Here is a 21,190-nt window from a genome sequence, read left to right on the forward strand (position 1 = left end):
TCCTCTGAGAACAAAGACTTACAGACTGGCTTGGTTGCATGTTCCTTTAGTACCAGAACTCAGGAAGCAGAGGCAGGTGGATCTCTGAGTTCAGGCTAGCATAGTCTACAGAGAGACTATGACAGCCAGGGTTACACAAAGAAACCCCATCTCCAAAAAACTTAAAGACTTATTAGAATGTTCAATACAATTAGCTAATGAATACATGTTAAAAATTTGAAGTTATAAAGTTCTTACATCTGTGTTGAGGGAATCACCTGTAGCATACTATGCAAAAATTAAAATGTTTTATAAAGTTATAAACTGAAAGAAATTCCTTCATTAAATATCATTTCTTATTTTTCACAACATATAAAAAGATGCAAACCAAAGAATATAGATGTGCTTTAAACATTAAAAAAAGCTATGGTATATTATTTTATTTCTGTTCTCAAAAAAGCATCTTTTGAGAATGTTAAATGGTAGTGATCATGTTCTCCCACTAAGTCCCTGTAATATTATTCTAAAGTGCAGAAGGATGACTGAAAAACTAGGTGACCAGTAGGATATAGTGGAAGGAAAACAAGAGGAGACTCATTACAGCAGGTAAGCCATTCCTTAATTTGGGAAATACTTAACGAGTTCCTACTATATGCTTCAGGTGCTGAAAAACAGAAATGAATAAAACAGAAACAGTCTGCCCTTATAAAACCCATAATTCAATAGGAAAGATGCATTTTGTAGTGACAGAAATGCAATTTGTGATAAACATAATAGAAGAGAGAAGTCAGCATTACATTGTGAATTGATATCTATCCGTTGGACCAAATCTATTTGAGTACAGGGTAAACTTCCCTAGAGAAGTGGCTTTTAAACAAAGCCTAAAGAATGAATTCCTATTAACCAGTTGATAAGGTCAAGGGTACAACACCCCCCACCCCGTGTGTGTGTGTGTGTGTGTGTGTGTGTGTGTGTGTGTGTGTGTGTTTCTGTCTGTCTGTCTGTCTGTCTGGTGTCTATGTCTCTGTGTGTGTGTATGTCTGTGTGTCTGTCTCTGTGTGTGTGTGTGTGTGTGTGTGTATGTCTGTGTGTATATCTGTGTGTCTGTCTGTATGTCTATGTCTGTCTGTCTGTCTGTCTGTCTGTCTCTCTCTCTCTCTCTCTCTCTCTCTCTCTCTCTCTCTCTCTGTGTGTGTGTGTGTGTGTGTGTGTGTGTGTGTACAGAGTGCATGTACTGAGTAACAGGAAAGAAGAGAAACATGGTATCAGGAGAGAAGATAGCAACAGCAGGGTACACAGCAAAACTCCAGTGATTTGGCTGGATCTTGAAAGAAGGGGAGAAATGGACTGAGGCTAGAGAACCAAGGAGAAGGTAGATCACATAGGGCTTTGGAATTTAACCTGGGAACAAGGAGTCACTGTTCAAGGAGCATGATATGATATTGTATGTACATTATAAATAACTTCCACTATTGTGTAGAGAAAGAATTAGCAGACTAAAGGGATATAGAGAAAGTAGTATTGTGGTTTTTCTGTTTCAAGACTGGATTTCACTGTGTAGTTCAGGCTGGGCTGGAACTCCAGATCCTCCTGCCTCTATCTCCTACATGCTGGAATTATAGGCATATGTCACCATCTCTGGCAATGATATTCTTAAAGTAGCCCAAAAGAGCATGATGGTTATAATGATCAGGATAATTACTGCCAATATTTTAAAGGATAATGGGCTCTAATCAGATGTACAGAGGAAGGAGAAAGAGGCATCAAGGATCCTGACACCAGATAGATGATGGTGTCATGTGCTTATAGGTGCATGCTGAAAGGGAAGCACAGTTTGGGGGACAATCAAGAGGCCTCTTTGGGTAGGTTCAATGTGAGTGCCATTATGCCAACCAAGCAGCAATTGCTACCATATAACTTTGTGTGGAAGAGGTGTGCATATGCATACATGTGGCCATGTGTGCAAGTGGCAGTGTGTGTGCATATGTGTGGAATTCAGAGGTCAGGGGGTACATGTATGTGCATAAATGTAGGATCTAGAGGTCAGTGTTGAGTGTTTTCCTAAATTGTTCTCTGACTTACTTCCCAAGACTGAGTCACAGAAACTGAAGCTTACCAATTCAACTTGATCAACTGGCCACCAACCCCAATAGGTCTTCTTGTCTTCACCTCCTCTATCCAGGCATGATAGGTGTCCACTTGCACTTAACTTCCTTACATGAATGTAGGGATCAAACTCAAGTCCTCATGCTTGCCCAAGCACTGCTGACTAAGGCATCGCTCAGCACCATGCATCATAAATTGTACATTGTATTTTTTTAACAACAATAAGGTTGACAGAGAATAAGAAAAAGTTGACTCTAAAGACAACATGCCAGGTTTGGTGAGAACTGTCTGATTGTAATATGTAGTGGTCAAGTAAAATAAAAGGAACAAACAACATGATAAAATATCAACTGTATAATAAAGCTTCTTCCTAAATAAACATACTGCAGTTTGATGTGAGGTAAGTGGGACCACAATAGCAACAAAGTCATATGCCAAACAATAGAGAGTTCACACCCAAATACTTGGCAGAATTACAGAATCCCCCTCTTGGAAAGATAAGGATCAGAATTTGTCCATGACCTCAAGAAAGTCCCAGGATAAATTATAAGTTATATAATTTATTTTAGAGTACTATAGTTAGCATCATTCATCCTTCAATTTCTATGTTAATATTATTTTGTATATTTTCAGATAATTTATCACTAGACTAAAAATGCAACTGGTAATGAGCAAAATTTCCTTCACTCTTTTTCAAATATTGTACATTAAAATAAACTTCTGACCAGACTTGGATGCCTAGGTACATGGGGTGAGGGAGGACACTAGAAGGGCAACTAGGTTGTCTGCTTTATAGTCTCCTCATACTGACAGCCTTCCTAGGGGATCCAGAGGAGTGACAAGGAAAATGGACTGGCTTAGCCGGTCGCTGGCACAAGTCAAGATGAGAGAAACTTGATGTGAAAAGGAAGCAGCTGAAAAACGGCCCTGCCCTGGCCCTCCAACACATATCCTATGCTTGCCAGGTTGACATCTGACCATTAGAACTGCACGTCAGAAAACCTATGTTGTTAACATGGATGCCTTCCTACCTGATTGTCTGGCACTGGTTCTTTAGCATTTCAGAGACTGTGGAATTCAGGATTGCATGAGATGACCTCTATGTTCTTCCCAAGCCCAAACATCTAGAAGCACTGGTGTATGAGAAACATTTCATAGCAGAAACCATGTTAAAAAAGGTTAAAAGTCTTCCTTTTTGAAGATTTCTAAACTGTTAACTGCACCACTCAACTATCCCCAGCTCTTGCCTATCATGGTTAAAGGCCGCTTCTTCAGTGAGGTCTCCTATTCAGTGACCATACTATTTAACTTTGGCATATTTCCCTACCTACCCTTCCCTACTCTACCCTACCTTTCCCTGCCCCTTTCCATTTGTCCCAGAGCACTTGCTACCTTTGAACACACTGAATCACTTATTAACCTCTAGTCTCACTGCCTAGATGCAGAAACAAATTCTACCCAAGCAGATGTTTTCCTTTGCTTGTCTTTATATATCATGCACTCTAGGACAGCATATAAAACCTAGGAGGTACTCAGTTGTTAACATTGTTGAGTGAATGAGTGAAGTCCTCATATAAGCTCTTTCAGAAAAGTATCTACTAACACATTTCAATTGCAAAATGAGATGTAACCAAAAATGAATCCATGTATTAGAATGATACTTTTTACTTAAGGAAGGATATCTTAAGTAGATATATCATCTGAAATAATTTAAAAACTGGAAAAGTATGAATGAACTGATTTAACCTTGTTCTCAAGAGAAAGTTCAATTGAGATTAGGCAAGTTCAAAGTTCATGAATCATAAAGCAATTGAAAAAAACTAAACAGGAAATGATGCTTTTATGAATGCTGCCAAGAGTAAAAAACCTTTAAAGATAATATTATATTTACATCAGGAATTTCTTAGTGCTGATGTCAGGGTAAAAGGTTTGGCTGTAAACTAAGATAAGAATGAAATGGATATACACTAGCATTGCTACGACTGAATGGTAATTGTATCTGAGTATCTGAGGAAAGTCCCTTTAGGAGTCATCTTGAGAAAAAAAATTGCTAAGGGGGTAAGAAAAGTATTGGTAATATTTATCATGATTTTTGAAACATGGCCCTGCTATGCATCCCAGTCTGGCTTTGAAAATATTTTTTTAAATATTTTTGAGGCAGGGTTTCACTGTGTAGTCTTGGCTGTCCTGAAACTAGCTCTGTGGACCAGGCTGGCCTGGAACTCACAGAGATCCGCCTGCCTCTGCCTCCTGAGTGCTAGGATTGAAAGCGTGTGCCACCACCTTGCCCAGCTGAATTTGAGTTCTCTTGATCTTGAGTTTACCTCCTACCCAGTTCATATCTCATTTTTGAATCGAAACTCTTAATCACTCACTAGTACAGTAAGAATGGTAACAACACAAGTAACAACCTTCCAATTTAACCATTCAAATACTAAACAACTGCTTCTCATTCATTAAGTTATTTTATAAGTAAAGAATTTGAGACTCAAGAAAAATAAGTTTTCTGGTATTAGATAGCCATAACTTTACCCGCTCTCTTGCTAGTTGCCTCAACTTCTCTAGAAACTAAGGGGTAAGGGTCAATGGAACCAAGGAGTTTGACACATCCAAAGACCAAGGCCTCTTGAATTCAGTTTCATGTTGATGTTCATATTGTCTACTAGCATGCTGGACTGTTTCTTGTTTCTAACTTTTTAGGAAGATTTACTCAAAGGGAAGTTTTGCTATTGGCATCACTCAACTGAAGGTGTGTAGACTCTGAATCAACAGGCACAGAATTCCCTTGAGTATTTACTCTGAAATGGATATTGGTCCATAGATGAATAAGTTCAGTTTAATTTGTAAAAGCAAAAACCAAACACTTGGCCCATGTGCTAACATTACCCTAATGATTTTTCAGCCTTAAGTTCCTCACCCCACAAACAGAGCCTAAGGGGATTTGTACCTGTTTATGTCATCTGCATCTAACAAAGTGCCCACTATATAGTAATCAGTTATTTTAAGTGAGGGATCAATAAGGAAATGAATCCTCTGCTAAAGTCCATCAGTTTGCTTGGATTTATCTTAAAATATAAAATAATGTCATTAATGAAATTTAGTCTCTGGGTTCCCTTAATTACTTGTGCTGTGATTACATTCAGCATAAAAGAGATACAATTCCAACTTCTAGGAACTTAAACTTTTCCAAAGTATGATATTAAGTCCTTAATTGCCTTCCTTACTTTTATCTTCTTCAAGTAGATATATCCATTGTTCACTTTGGGAAGTTACATTCAGGTCTTTGATCTTCTCCTTAAGTCTTTGAGATTGAAAGGAAATCAGCTGTTAGGGGGAAAAATGTATCCAAGTTATACAAGCAGTTGATGGGGAAACAGTGAGCATCTGGCTACCTTGGTCATCCTATTTCAAGTGCGTATATAGTTTTGTTTTATTTTTCTCTTTTCCCTTCCTTTTATTGGAAATGCGATAAGGAAAATTTTCACATTTATGAAAAAACTAAGAAAAATTTTAAGGATTTCTCAGTGTCATTTGTTTTAGTATAGGCTGTTAGTTTTGGACTCCCCCAAATACAACTGATTCTTAATAATAAGCAAAATGCACTGAGAAGCAATGGCTAGGATTCTGGCATTCTGCCTTTTTCATGTGTTTATTAAAAAATCATTTTTTTACCATTTCCACATTGAAAAACACACTTTTAACACAGAAAAATTCAAAACACAAGAAGTTTAAATTTTAAAAGCATCATCTAACTTCCACCACTAAACAGAAAAAACTTTAATGTTTTAGTGTATTTATTTCTAGTTTTGCAGTGACTGACTTGCTTTCCATGGTTAATATTAACTATGCTGTCACAATCTCCCCCTTGCTCTTACCCTGGCAACGTGGGTCTTGTCCCATGTTATTACAAACTCTACAGGTATTTTTTTTTTTTATTCCTACTCCTTTAAGAGGATGTGTCACAGAAAGGCAAGATGATGGTCCAACATGTCAGGGCACTTGCCATGGCAGCCTGGCAGCATGAGGTCAGTCCCCAGAGCCTCTGTAAACTTCCTAAGAGAAAACCAACAACACAAGTGCCTTCTGGCTTCCGTGTACATGTGCTCTCTTCCGCAGACAACATATACTCACACACATACATAATAAAAGAATAGAGTTTAAGCTAGGCATTGGTGGCACATGCCTTTAATCCCAGCACTCAGGAGGCAGAGGCAGGCGGATCTCTGTGAGTTCCAGGCCAGCCTGGTCTCCAGAGCGAGTGCCAGGATAGGCTCCAAAGCTACACCGAGAAACCCTGTCTCGGAAAACCAAAAAAAAAAAAACAAAAAACAAAAAACAAAAAACAAAAAAACAGAGTTTTAAAAAAGAAAGACTATCATTATAATCTCAGCCATGCATATGTGGTTAAATATTTATCCTATTTCTCATTTTTTTATCAGAAGAAAATAAGGTAGAAATGGATATATCTATGCCTTATTCTAAATCATTTACTTTCGATCACTTAAGATATATTTTCCAAAATTGAATTAATGCATCAAATATATTTAAGATATATATGACCACATTGCTTCTTTATTCATCTTGATACCTCCTTATTTTACTTTACTCTTATGAATATTTTACAGCTGCACTTTTCCAAAATACATTTGTGCTTCGTGTGTCTTTGTAGCTGTCATGGATATTTCAGTATTCCACTTCTTAGTTTCTCGTGTGCTATTTCCTCTTTTATATGCATTGCCTATGTTGTATTTTTTCCACTTATATCTGAACTTTTGTATTATTCTCATCCATTTGAGAGTTTCTTTACATATTAAAACAGCTCTTCTGTAATATTTTGAATGAATATGTATTTCAGCTTATTGCTGCATTTAAATTAAAAGACTTTTGCATTTATGTATATGAAACATTTATAATCATAATTATAAGTGTTATAATTATGACATTATATAAATTATAATTATTTCCATATCATATTTACTTTGAGTATCCTTCCCTAACCCTTTCAGTCATTACAACTTTATGCTTGAGTTTTTAAGTTTTACTTTTGCCTTAGTGTCTAGCCATTGGCCATCTTTGTTAGGAGGTGCAGCTAATAACATGCCTTATACTATTTGTTTCTTTGAGCCACAGATCTTGTCTTGTCTCTGTTTTCACAGTGTTGAAATCCATGGGTTGAGAGGCTGAGTAACTTGTCCTCAGCTATTCAGCAATAAGTGAGGAAAGTAGAATTAGGCCTTCCTCAGCCCACTTCATTCTCACCTCTGCCCAAGCTTACTCCTTTGTTCTATCAGTCTCCTAAATTCTTATAGTAAGCTTAGAAGACAGTGCCTTCCTCACGGGGATGATTTTCTAATGGAGTTTGAAAGGTAACATTAGAGGATCTTAGGAGGAGATGTTTGGTGGTAAAAGAATCCCCAAAGCACCCTAAAGACAATGCATGTAACTAACCTACTAGTCCAACTTCAATAAGCTGTTGCTAATATCATACCCTCACCACATGGTATTTTTAATAGGAAGACATGTAATCTTTTGTTTGTTTATTGTTGTTCGAGACAGAATTTCTCTGTGGAGCTCTGGCTGTCTTCAAACTCCCAGAGATCCTTCTGCCTCTGCCTCCTGAGTGCTGGGATTAAAGGCATGCACCAATGCCACCCAGCTAAGACGATATGTAATCTATATGTGAGTCACAAATAACAAAACACCTATCCTCAGGCAAAATACTGGTATTTATCAAATTAAAAGCAAAACTAATTAGGAGTAGCTGAAGGGTGGAAACCATCTCTGCTTAGAGTACATTAATAAATCATTTAATTTTAAATTTACCTCCTTTATTTTAAAAACCATTTTACTTGAGTTGTGACTGTTATAGGCTAAATGATAGCAGGACAACCTCTTTGGAAATTACCAAATTTACAAGTTTACATTTTTAACTAAAAATTGTTTGTTTGTTTGTGAGCATGCATACAGAGGTCAGAGGACAACATGCAGCAGCTGTCCTCTTCGTCTATCATATATGTTCTGGGGAATTCCACTCATGTCGTCAGCCTTGATGGAAAGTGCCTTTGCCCACTGAGAAAGCTTGGACAGCCAAGAGTTTGGAGTTTTCTAATGCAGGGTTTTAGATAGCAATCTGGTGGCAATGTGAATTTGGATACAGTCATTCAATGTCCTTGTCACTTAAATTGTCATACATCTTTCACACATAAAAATCAGTTACACATAAATGGGTGGACACTGTAATATTGTGAATCCTTTATTGTTACCACAAGTGAATCATTTGTTTTGCACTGGGCTCCTGTAATAGTCTTTCTGTCTCAAGTCAACTAAGTTCATCAAGGTGAATTTGGTCCTCTTTCAGATTATATTAAATTTGGACTCCAAGTAGATAAATAGAAAAACTAGGAGAAGAGGAGGAAATTAATTCTTATAGAAATCTGGGAGACACAATTTACAAGAAGAGCTTGAGTAATTAGAAATCTTAGGAGAACACGTGTTAGTTTTACATCACTGTGATGAAATATCCCGGAGAAATGTTCACAGGAGAAATGGTTTGTTTTGATTCATGTCTGAGGTGTCAGTCCACAGGCCAGGCTGAAGTAGGGCATCATGGCTGGGATTATGTGGTACAGCACAGCTGTTAACATCATGGCAGTTAGGAAACAAGGGGGAGCAGTGAAGGGAGAAGTAGAAAAACATAATTTCTGAGGACAGACCACCAAAGACCTCCCTGGAGCTAAGTCCCACCTTCTAAATTTCAGTTAAATCCTGATATTGCATCAGAGTAGGAATCCTTTCAGTGAATCAATCCATCCTTTAGGTCAGCGCTCCATGATCCAACCACTTCCCCAAAGCCCAGCCTCTAAATCCTACTGCATTAGGTCCAAGCCTTCAACACAGAGAGATTTATATGTAGTAAAACAGAGTAGAAAAGAGAAAAAAAAACAATAGCAAGTCACCAGAGCTGTGCAGTGAATTGGTTGGAATGAAACAAGCATAGACGTGCTGGAGAGATGGTCTAAGGAGGTGAGGTAGAAGCGCAGAGAGAATAAATACTCTGTTACAGGCCTTAAAACCTAATAAATTCTTAGGTGGAATATAGTTGGGGGCGGGGGGGGGGCATTGCAGTATTCCCAAAGTTGATTCATAAGGTGAAAAGTTTCATGAGACTCAAAAAGGCAGGGTAGTAACATACTATAGTCATATTCTAGAGTGTAGAGTGGTTAAGGGTGACAGTGTGGTGGTGCAAGTCTGTAATTCAAACATTCCAGAGCCTAAAGCTGGGATATTGAAAGTTCAAGACCAGTCTGGAAATACATATTGAGATACTGCCCATCCACAACCCAAAAAATAAGGAAGGAAAGAAAGAAGTTTTTATGACACTTTCAAGTCCTGGGTCTGATGCTTACCAGCTATGCGGTTTTTGACAAATAATGTAGACCCATTTTCCCTGCTGGGAACTAAGAATAAAAATAATCATAACTTCATTAGTTCTTGTGAGGATTAAATGAGTTTATCCTTTTGAAGTGTTTGGTGCAGTTTGTCATATATGTATGACCAATGCTTAAGAAATGATAGTCACTATTGTTCCTTCAAGGACCAAATAAATATAGGAGAAATGCAACCTCTAGAGTTGGAAAAGTAAAGTTGGAAGAGTAAAGGAACATATAAACAAGACTAGAGATGCTTAGGATGAAAATGAGGACATACATTTGCCCCAGGTAGACTACCAGTGCTGTACATGAACATGGCCAATTAGAAAACTGGAAAACAATCTTCCCTTGACAAAAACAAACAAATGAACAAACCCAAACCAAAACGAACAAAAAAATAGTGACCTATTAAAAAGTCTATAACAATATTAGCTTTAAAACAAAACAAAACAAAAAAAAGTTACATGTACCCTTCCAAAAGAGTCAAAGCAGGGATATTTTTGGGAAAGGAGGAAAATGACTCTGAAATATATTAAGGGAAGAAGTTACACTTTCACACTCCGCAGAAACAATGGCAGGATTTTTTTTTTTCTTAATACAGCAAGTCAAGAGGCAACGAGTTTAAGTCAAATAATGCAAATTAGAGGTTAAAAACAATCCATTTCCTTATGTCTTACAAGAGAATAAAACACTCCAGAGGATTTAAAATGGTTTTGTGAATTTGAATTGGAAGGCTGTATTTACTTCTGGTCAGTTTGAAGAAAGTCTCAGGAAGAATATAAAATGTAAACGCAGAACAAATAGCAACTAAAGTAATGTGTTTAAGTTATATTTAATAATCCAAATTGAACTGTATTTCAAATGTCCTGGGAGGAACATGGACATAGATTTGATAGCTAAAAGTTCAAAATATTGCATATTCTTTTAATACCACTTTTACACCGGAATGATCCATTTATCTACTGGAAATAGTCCTCTTTATTTCTGTTCTATTTTATTATTTTTTAAATAAAAGAGATAGGCCGATATACCTGAGAAACTATGAAATATACTAAAGAAAGCTCCTGCACAGGGGTTCTCGTCAAGGAAGGGAAATTTATTGACGAGGCAGGGTCTGCATTGTTTAATTGGCTATTAGATGCAATGCATGGAATGTGTCCTTTAAGTTTGCCACGAGCAGAAGGCCAAGTGCAGATCTCATACACCAGCTCTATATATTGACGCTTGGGTGACTGTGTAGAGAAGCGACCCTTACAAGTAAGTATCTGATGATGGCGGGGATGTGAGTTCATCAACTCGACCTTTGTGAGAGGAAACAAGACTGCATGCACATTTGTTTAACATTTGTCTAGAAATACAACCTGTTTCGCAATTGCTCCTGCAATAATCCATGCATGAGTCAAGCTGGGCCGGGAGCTGGTTAACCTCTTGGTCAAGCTGACTGACTGGGTGGGACTATGCCTGGCGTAGGTTGAGCACACCAGTGTAGTCCACTGTCCTCAGAAAGCCCAGGTGCAGTCAAGCAGCGGTTCCAGGAGCCTGCTCCCATCTCCCCAGGCCCGCTAAACTCGGAATCGCTTCTTCCCAATTCTACGACTGGGCGGACTTTGCGAAGGAAAGCGGAGGTAGAGACGTGGGAAGTGGGCTTTTCCCAGGAGGGGTCCGCTGCTCGGGATGCCCGAGCCTGATCGGGGGGGCCAGGGCCTCGGAAATCTGTGGGGACCAAGTGGCCACAGCCTAGGTCCCTCCCGGAGCCCCCGAACCGGTGTTGTCGGCGGCTCCAGCCCCCGCGGTGGATCCGCTGCCCCGAGCCGCGGGCCTCTGGAGCAGCACGCTGGGGCCAAGTGGAACCCGCAGGGCGGGGCGGCGCAGGGCGGGGCAGAGCAGCAGGATCCAGAGCCCAGCTCAGGTCCACGTGGGTGACCCAGGAGCTCCCGGGATCCCCGGGGTGAGTTCTCTCCAGGCCTGACCCTGTGAGCACCAGGGCGGGACTCCTCACCGCTGGGCTCTGCGGGGCAGTAAGGTCAGCCTAGACTCCGGGCCCTGCGGCCATGCATTTGGCTGACGACTGTGGTTTCTCCCCAGGTCGTGATGGAGTTTGAAGAGGACTTTAGCGGAAGAAAAGACAAGAACTTCTTGAAGATGGGCAGAAAGAGGTAGGGGGATCGTTTCACTTTCACACTTAACGGGTCTTGTAGTTTGTAGCCTCCAGCGCTGCACTAAATGACGAGTGTTTGTTATTTTATCAGTCAGATGTGTGTGACAGAACGAGGCTCCTGTTCAGCCTCTAGATCAGCCGTTGCTCACATCCTTTTAGTTTTATAACTTCGGCTTTATGAGCACTGTTGATTGTTCATGCACCTGACCGGTATGCAGCCTGGGCTCTCTGCTGTCGTCCAGCTTCTGTTTGTCTTGCTTCTGATAAAGCACTCTGTAGATAATTCCTGTTTGTGGCAGATGGAAGAGAGGCAAAAATTACATTTTGTGTAACTCTCAATAGCTGTTTCTATATAAAATGGTTGTATTAGTATAGAAAGAAAGAAGTCATATCTTGCATTCAAAATTCTACAAAGGCTGATTAACTGATTAGAACTTCAATGTTTCAGGTCTACATCTTACAAATTAACATAGGCAGTCTTCAGACCCCCATACTACCCTTATTGTTAGCGCTCCTAACATTCCTATGACTATGTATTAACCAAACAGATCTCGAGCTTCTATTAACCAACAAGTTAGAATGTCATCAGATAACATCTGAGACCAATAACTTGCTTACTTGTTGAAGCCACCGAGCACATCGAAGTGTGTTGATTTACAACTTTATAATTCATTTCAGTCTACCAGAAGGGAGAGTAGAAGTCAGCACTCCTAGTGACATACCTGGTTTCTAAATACCATTGCTCACTACACACCTCCATCTGGTCTCAGTCTGGAGTGCTTACAACCACAGGACACTTCTGTCCCATGAGAAAAGCCAGTGTCACAACAAAAGGGGATTCTAGATTAAGAGATACTAAAGAAAAATGGCCAGCAAATGTGTTGTGTGAGCTCTGACTAAATCAGAGTAGTAAAGAAGACAGAAAGCACACTTGAGAACTTGGTGGGTTGGATTTTAAATAATCTCAACATCAAGGTTAAATTTCTTAGGTAGGATAATGATATATATGAATATTATAATATTTGTAGCTTAATAGTTTTACAGAATGGTAACAACTGATAACACATATTCTTTGTATGGATAAATATTGTCAAATATTAGTAATTTATGAATCTAGGTGAATTATATACTAACCTTTACATTTTCATGTTTATTTCATATTTCAATAATAAAACCTTTATAATATAAACAAGGAAGACACATAGTAGAAGTAAGGTTGCCTAATTTTTGCCTTAAAAAATAGTTTGCCAGACATGGTGGTGCATGCCTTTCATCCCAGCACTGAGTTTGAGACAAGCCTGGTCTACAGAGTTCCAGGACAGCCAGGGCTCCACAGAGAATTGTTTAAAGAACTGTACATCCACGAGCACTTAGACACAGAGCTGCTCATTACCACTAATTTTAACCTGTTCTCAATACTTAAATTTTATAACACAAGGACGTAAAGATCATTTAGTTTTGTTGACAGAAAATGACAGTACTAATAATAGTACTGGATCATAGGCATTTGTAACATTCTTCACAAAAAAATGAATTGTTGGGTTTTTTGTTGTTGTTGTTGTTTGTTTGTTTCACGGTATTGTTGTTCAAAACCAAAGCCCAGAGCATGCTATGCAAGTACTCTAAAATGATGTTTGATACTTCTGTAAAGACTATTTGTGCTGATGGGGGTAGAGAATAATCTAGTAGGGCTGAGAATTGGAGCAAACGTAATTTTCAAGCCACACAATGCCTTAAAAGTCTGGGAAGGCACAGAGCTCATTCTATAACTGTAAGTCTAAATCTTGGGGTTTGTTCCCACTGTGGAACTTCACTCTTCTGCAGTTTTCTCATTCCCTAAAGAAAGATAAAGTTTGCCTTCCTCAGAATTGTTTACAAACTGTGTGGGGAGTGTTTACTTAGTGCCTGTGATATTAGTGTAGCATCTCCAAATAGCATCTGTTTTAGAGAATGGGAGCATAAAAAACTGAGAGCTAAAACTCTGCCACTTATGGTTAATGTTATCTTTTCATCCTGACTTTCGGGATACTGCATGGGTCTGGACTGAGAATGGCGTGGAACAAACCTGAAGATGTTTGTGTATAGTATGCCCATTGTTTATCAAATATCAAGCCAAATGCAAATAACCTCTGACCTTTTCCTTTAGAAAGGTTTTCTTCTTAAACACTGGGAAAATGGTTCCGTCTGTAAACTGCTTGCCATACAAGCACAGGGACTTGAGTTCTAGCCACAAAACCCATATTTAAAAAGCCAGGCACGCCATGTGTGCCTGGGATGCTAAGGGTTGATGTCCAACCAGTCTAGACAAATTAACCACATCCAAATTCCATGAGCGTCTGAAAATAAAGTGCCGAATGACTGTGAAAGGTATTGAATGTTGATTGTTTTAAACGCTATTTAGTCAAAAGAAGAAAGAAGTCAAATTCACCTTTTGGATTTAAAAATGCATGTAAAAGGAAGGCTTTCTGTTCTAATAGTGTTTCTATGCAGGAACAGTGAGACTTGTTGTGGTTAGTTTGCTTTTACATCCTAAGTGTACGTACAGTACAATGGGTGAGTGAGTCATTTGAATCTGGGTTCAAAATAAGATTTGACCCATTATGTCTAAGGACAGCTTTTTGACTGTTTACAGAGCATCTTTTCTAGATTGTATTTCTTTCTATGATGGTTCACTTAGTGCTGCAGATAACCTTTCACAATTAGATTTCCTCCTAGGGTGATTTAATTATTCTGTTTCTTAGGCTAGTGTGTTCAGCATCTGATCGTCACTTTGCTCAATTAGGAAAGAATAATATTCAGTCTATAGATAAGATGCTTTTCACTGCAATTACTCAGATAACAATCAAGATAATCAATACTAAAAGCATAAGTAGTTTTGTAATTGGAATAAAACAAAACATTCCTTTTAGTGTGTGTTTTTCTTATTGTAAAAAGCATGTGTATGTGTGTGTGTGCACATCATGGAAAACTAAGAAATGTCTAAGGTACAAAGAATATATTTACATAAAAAATCTAAATTCTTACCAATAACCACACTGGTAGATTTCGAAGATATATGCAAACATATTTACATTTAAATCTCACAAGTGTCATACTATTATGCTTTTATTGACTAATATAGGCATGAATTTTGTCTTGTCATTTAACAAAAACTCTATAAATTGATTTAGTAATTATAAGGTTTTGTATAATTTTTAAAAGTTTTGTGTAATTATTCTGCTATATTTCCAGTAAAAAGGAGAAGAAAGAGAAGAAACCAGTGGTCAGTGTGTTTACAATGGTGAGTTTTAAATTTCTCACTACAATATTTTCAAATTTAACTCCTCCTTCTGTCCCCCAGAAAAGAGATAATTCATCTGTTCAGTATTTCCATGGAGACTACAGTAAAGGGGAGATAAAGCTAGATTACAGTTCTCCTATTTTCAAAGAAGGCTGTTTATAATTTGACATATGAATTGTGACTAAGTAAATGCCCTATGTGAATTAGCAGGCACACCCTCCTGCTAATTCCATATTCTTTTAAGTTCAGTCTCTGTGACCTATGGCCTCCATAGGCATCTTTCCTTGTCATGATCTCTTTCATCTGGGTATGGGAGATGGGTACATTGCATGACATTTTTAATGCTCCTTACAACCTGGCAGGGTCAAAGTCCCAAATACTTACAGCAATAAAAGGCAGTAATGGATTATTTATTACTATGATTTAGCATATGCCACTATTCTGTCGTGGACAGCTGAAAGTGTAGAACTCAAACAAATTATGTAACTATTTAGTTTTCTGGTTGCATGCTAGTTGTTTGGAAACTTTAAAAAAAAAAAACTCACTTGGAATATGACAGGAATTATACAGCTGTGGCTTTTTTTCTCTTTATTGATCTCTATTTCCTTAAACACTTCCTTTTTTCTAAGGGTCCATGCAAATTTATATGAACTGTCCAGGCACCAGAACCTGGGAGAATGCTCAACCAATTGAGTATTGCAGCACTCTCTTTATAATTCATCCATTCTACACTAGACATGTTGTGAAGTGTGGAGGACTGGAAAAGTGCCATGTAAAGTGTATCTTTGTACATCAATGTAAAAATAGATTTAGGTAGGAAAACAGTTTCATGACTTGAACTGAAGGTTGATTGTCTTATGCCATCTAAGTCATCCTCTGCTTATGTCTGTCCTTATATGGTTCCTTTTGCTGCACATCTCCACTCCTCTTTTTGCCCTTGTCATTATTATTGCTAGTGGTTTTATTTTGAGACAAGACCTCAAGTATCTTGGTCTTTAACTCCCTGTGTATTTGAGTATGACTTTGAATCCATGATCCTCCTGTCCACAGGTCACAGGTCATCACAGACATAATTCTTGAATGACCAAATGACAGCTTTTTGTTTTAGATTTTGTTCTTTTTAAAGATTTCGTTCTTCTACTCTTGCATAGGAGGAAACTTATATTAAAGTTGGATTCATCCTTGAAATTTAATTTATGTAGCTATTTGATATCAGCATAGTTCTGTCTTATTGTTTGGGTTCTTGTTGTTGTCCTGTTTGCTCTGTTTTGGTGCCAGGAATCCACTCAGGACTTTCGTGAATGCTAAGCATACACTACCAGAAAGTTGCATCTTTATTCCTGTAGTTTACTTATTGTGCTTTATATGTTATAATTTTTTAAAGCCTTGAGATTTTCATATTTCAGAAAATGTACCCTAACTACTATATGGAGTTAGTGCTATCAATATTGAATTCAAGCCACACTAAGAGAGAGAGAAAGAGGGAAATAGATACACAGAGAGACACATGTACACAAATATAAAGTTTGAATGTAAAGTAATACTAATCTCACAAGTATGTACCAGACATTGTTATAATTACTTCCCATGCAAACTCATTTAATCCTTAAACATTTTCTTGTCCCCAAATATCTAGTAAGGTGGGGATGAGGGGAAAGTATTCTAAGTATTCTAAGAAGCTGTACTTCTTAGGTGTTGTTCTAGTTACACTGATAAAAAGCAACATATAGAGAACGGATTTATTTCCTATTTCAGGTGATAGTTCATCACTTAGGGAAGACATGATAGGAGCTTGAAGCAGAGGCCATGGTGGAAAGTTGCTTACTGGCTTGCTCCTAGATCACATGCTTTTCTTATACAGCCCAGGCCCACCTGTCTAGGGATGGTGCCTCTCACAGTGGGATGAGTCTTCCTATATCACTTAGCAATCAAGACATTGCCTTACAGATATGGCCATAGGCCAGTCTGACAGAGGCAGTCTACAATTTGGTTCCTCTTCTCGGATATGTCAACTAGACAACCAAAATTAGTCTTTACATGTGTCTTTCTCTTGTCCCAAAGAGTTGATGTAGAAAACTGGACCCTAACCTCTATATAAAATCTATAAACATAGGGATATAAGTTGAAGGTTTTAGGATAAAATTCTATACTACTGCAATGCTTTATTAGTAGTTTCTAGGTAAGAATAAACCATGTATTGGGAATTCAAAGAACTCTGAGGCTAATGACTTACTAGGGTGACTCAAAAGTCAGTATGTTATCGTACTCACAGCTAAGATTGGGTATTGTACTCAATTAGCAATAATTCCATGTGGATGAACCTCATTGGTCATGACACCACCTTTCTGAAAAGCTGCAGCTAAGATTTATTATAGCAAAAGAATGCTAAGCAAAATCAGTAATGACAAAAGTCACATGGAGTCAGCTTCAAAAGAAATCAGACACAAGTCCCCAGATTTACCTACCCAAAACACCCATTTCCCCAGCAAGAAGTTGTAAGTTGTATCAGTAGATACACAAGTCTTTCTGTCAGTGGAGTGCTTCAGCGAAAGTGCCAAGGTTTTCACTGGGGGCAGATCATTAAGGAACCTTCTATCCAGTAGCTACCAAAATTGTAGAATCATAAGGAAAGCAAGTCATTCAGTATAATCCACACTGCAAATTTGCCATAATTACCAGTTGCAATGACGGAACCTCCCCAGATCCACACTCTAGATGGCAACCAAGTACCAACCAGTTAAGCAGTTCTTTCTAAGCATTTCTGGACTCTTTCTGCTCCCAGGGTTAATTAATGCTTACTAGGAGAACTTAGACATCTTGAGAGAATAGTTACAAAGAAAATAACTCACTCAAAATTTTATACTAGGTTTCACTTTATGTCAGGCCTAATTTTAGTATTTACAGAAACACAAACGTTGAATAAACTTGAAATCAAGTGGGGAAATGGGACATGCGAAAGTAAAAGCAGGCAAAACACAAGTTGTCTGCAGTTCCTACGAAGTAAACTCCTCAGAGATTAGACGCTCTATTATCAGTTATGGCAGATTTGACCCTAAGCTTTCTACATTATGCCTCATATTAGTCACCATCGTTCTAAATAGATGATGCTGTATGTGGAACCAGTCATTTGTAAGTACTTTCTGTGCATTATTTGATTTCAACCTGTGATGTTTGAGTTCCTCTTGTCCTTATGCATTGCCAGGCAAAATGCAAACTAAGAAGTTAAGTACTGAACTGTATAAGTCACAGTCACATAACCATTATAATGGAAGGCCTAACTTTTGCCCAGCTATTCGAGTAGACAATTACTTTTAAAAATAATTGTTTATGACAGATTATGATAGGTTAAAATTTAACCTCCCTGAAGCTGAAGGGTTCTTTGTTAATACTGTTATCTTATGACCATCTGGTCTTTGAAGACTTTGCAGCCTGGCTTAGTGTCTTCCTTTCCACTCTTGATCCTTTTACTTACTCTGCGACTTTTATTGTTATATGAATAACCACTCCTTGACCTTTATAACGAACCTACCTGAACTTGGATATGCTCCCTCCTGTTTTTCATGTTAACACACTGATACCCAGTTTTTGTGGTGTTTATTTAGGCAAAGTCTTGCTGTGTAGTCCAAGCTGCCTTGAAACTAACATATATTCCTTCTTTCTTAGTAGAAGTAAGGTGATTATAGGTGTGAGCTGGCATACCTGAGCCAGTTCTTACAACACATAGCTTACTTGAACTTAGGTTACCACCTCTTTTAAGCCTTCTCTCTAGGCCAGGCACAGCTATTATTGTCCTTTTCTTTTATATCCTCAGTCTCTCTGAATGGAGTTTTGCGACATTTGCAAGTCTCTTGGGTCTTTGTTGCCAATTAGCTTGAATGTTTTGGAACTTGGTTTCTATTCCTGCCACTTACTCAATTCAGTGGACATTTGAAAACTCTGACCTTGCAGCTGCCCTTGTCACTGGCCACCAAATTGTTTCTGTGATGATATAGTGTGGTTTCTTCCCACCTCTGGCTTATTGAGTCAACTTTGCCTTTTAGGAGTTTCTCAATTCTTTATCCCCCTGAATCAATGATGATGTTGGCATTCATCTGCTTCTACAGACATTTGCAGGTTAAGCTTTGGTCCTCATTTGTCTGTCTTCTATCTACTTGCAATGATGTTCCTTACCGATTGATTTCACTCCTCCTTCTTCAGCTTCATTTACCTATGCTCCAGTCATTCTTCTATTTTAGTAACTTTGTATGCCCAGACTGTATTCTTTGACTCAGTTACAACATCCCCACCCACACTCTGCCTTTGTCAATTATAGTTATGGGTGAGGACCTTGGTTCTCTCCTCCTAAGACAGCATCTGTCTATCATGTCACTCCCTCAGATATATCGGTTTCAATTACAGTTTCTGATTCTTTCTTAGGAGAGTTTGCTCTTTATTGTCGTGACCCAGTGTGTCTCAGCCTTAGTCCATGAGGTTCTACCTGAGTGGGGGTGTGTGGACCTGGAAGCTTCGAGCAACCCAACGGCGATAAAGACCAAACACAGACATCTTGTCATCTTCAGAGAGCTCTCAGTTCCATCTTGTGGAACTAGAGTCATTTCTTTATTAGCCATCTTTTCTGGTGTTTCTTAACCATCCTGCTAATACTACGAGGCAACCATTTCTCTCTCTGTTTTCTCGCTGCTCTGGCCGCTCGCCCCTTCACTCCCAACCTTCTGTCCTCCCAAGTTACTCATACCTCTAGCTCCTCTGCCCAGGTGAGGACCTATTCAGATGCTTAGGCACATACAGATGCAAATTAGGAGGCATATCACCTTAGGCCATGGTAACCAGTAACAGCCTAGTGTTAATTAACAATACAATGGTGACCTGGAGCTTCCTGGTGCCTGTTTATGGCAGCCAGAGCCTGGGACCCAAAATATTCCATAACAGAGATATTCGGCCCCCCACACTTTATTGTCTCTATGTTGACACTGTTCATTCTTTCTTTCTTTTTTTTTGTTTTTTTTGTTTTTTTTTTGTTTTTCGAGACAGGGTTTCTCTGTGGCTTTGGAGGCTGTCCTGGAACTAACTCTTGTAGACCAGGCTGGCCTCGAACTCACAGAGATCCGCCTGCCTCTGCCTTCCTAGTGCTGGGATTAAAGACATGTGCCACCAACGCCTGGCTTGTGCATTCATTCTTAAGTGCTGCTACAGAAAATGCCATTAGATAGATTTAAGACAAACATATTTATGCTCTTCTGGTTCTGGAGTGAACTAAAATCAAAGTGTCAGGAGGATAGCATTCCATCTGGAGGTTCATAAGAATGTGTTCCCTTCCCATTTTGAGCTTCTAGGGTGTGTACATTCCGATGTCCCCTCCTGTGCCACTCTAGCCCCTGAGCACCCGCCTGTCTTAGAAAGCACCTCTGTGATTACAGTTATTCTACCTGGATGCCCAGGACAATCTTCCCACATCCATAACATCTGCAGTCTATTTTATCATGTCAGACAATGTAAGGAAGCATATTCACAGACAGGGTCTCAGGGTTAGATTGTACACATGTTAGGAGTGACATGCCTTTGTCTCAACCCTAACAAGACTTTACTCTCTCAGCCACTCTTTCTTCTAGACTCCATGTTCCAGGTTGTACTTCTCGAGATCTACCAGTCAATTACATGAGATCACCACAGTCCCTGCCTTCAAATGTTGTACTGCTTTTCTTCTCTACTTAAGGGTTTTAATGCCTTTTCCTTTCTATTTAAGGGAAATTTTGGAGTAAAACCAAGCTGATTTCTAATATACAAATCACTTATGGTATTGAAAGACCTCAGAAGAGGTACTTTCGTAGAAGGAGACCCGCACCCAGGAATCAGCGAAACCACGGACTTGGATGCAAAACCGCAAGAGGTTTTATTAGAGACGCGGGTACCTGGGGCAACTTAGCTTCTGTGTGGCTAAGCGCCCCGAGCCAAGGGAGAGAGGTCCTTATATAGCAAAAAGCACAGTGCAGAAGCGAAAAGCATAGTTACAGGGATTCTATTGGACAATTTAATGAGGTACAGAGCATTTTCTCAAGGTTTGATAATTAGGCAAAGTGGCCTTGGCTCTATCTCATCTTGGGTACAACAGACTCGGCAGTTCCTCCCTCCGCGTCCAGATGGCTGACCTTGGGATGGAGCGTTCCCATCGCGAGAGCGCGGTGCCAGGCAGGGCGGGCCGGGGGCGCGAGCCCCGCCGGGGTGAAGGCTTAGGAGGGA

The 21,190-nt window shown here is 39.0% G+C and overlaps 1 protein-coding gene across 1 annotated transcript in view; it reads left to right on the forward strand.

The window, feature by feature from the left end:
- Positions 1–11,044: 11,044 nt before the first annotated feature.
- Abcb1 (ATP binding cassette subfamily B member 1) overlaps positions 11,045–21,190 on the forward strand; it is a 72,517-nt gene continuing 62,371 nt past the window's right edge. Inside the window, exons 1-3 of the mRNA NM_001243988.1 lie at positions 11,045–11,140; positions 11,601–11,671; positions 14,905–14,953. Of these exons, the coding sequence (NP_001230917.1) occupies positions 11,607–11,671; positions 14,905–14,953 (114 nt within the window). The 5' untranslated portion in view covers positions 11,045–11,140; positions 11,601–11,606. The remainder of the gene's footprint in view (positions 11,141–11,600; positions 11,672–14,904; positions 14,954–21,190) is intronic.

Source organism: Cricetulus griseus (genome assembly GCF_003668045.3).
Source record: "Cricetulus griseus strain 17A/GY chromosome 1 unlocalized genomic scaffold, alternate assembly CriGri-PICRH-1.0 chr1_0, whole genome shotgun sequence".
NCBI lineage: Eukaryota > Metazoa > Chordata > Mammalia > Rodentia > Cricetidae > Cricetulus > Cricetulus griseus.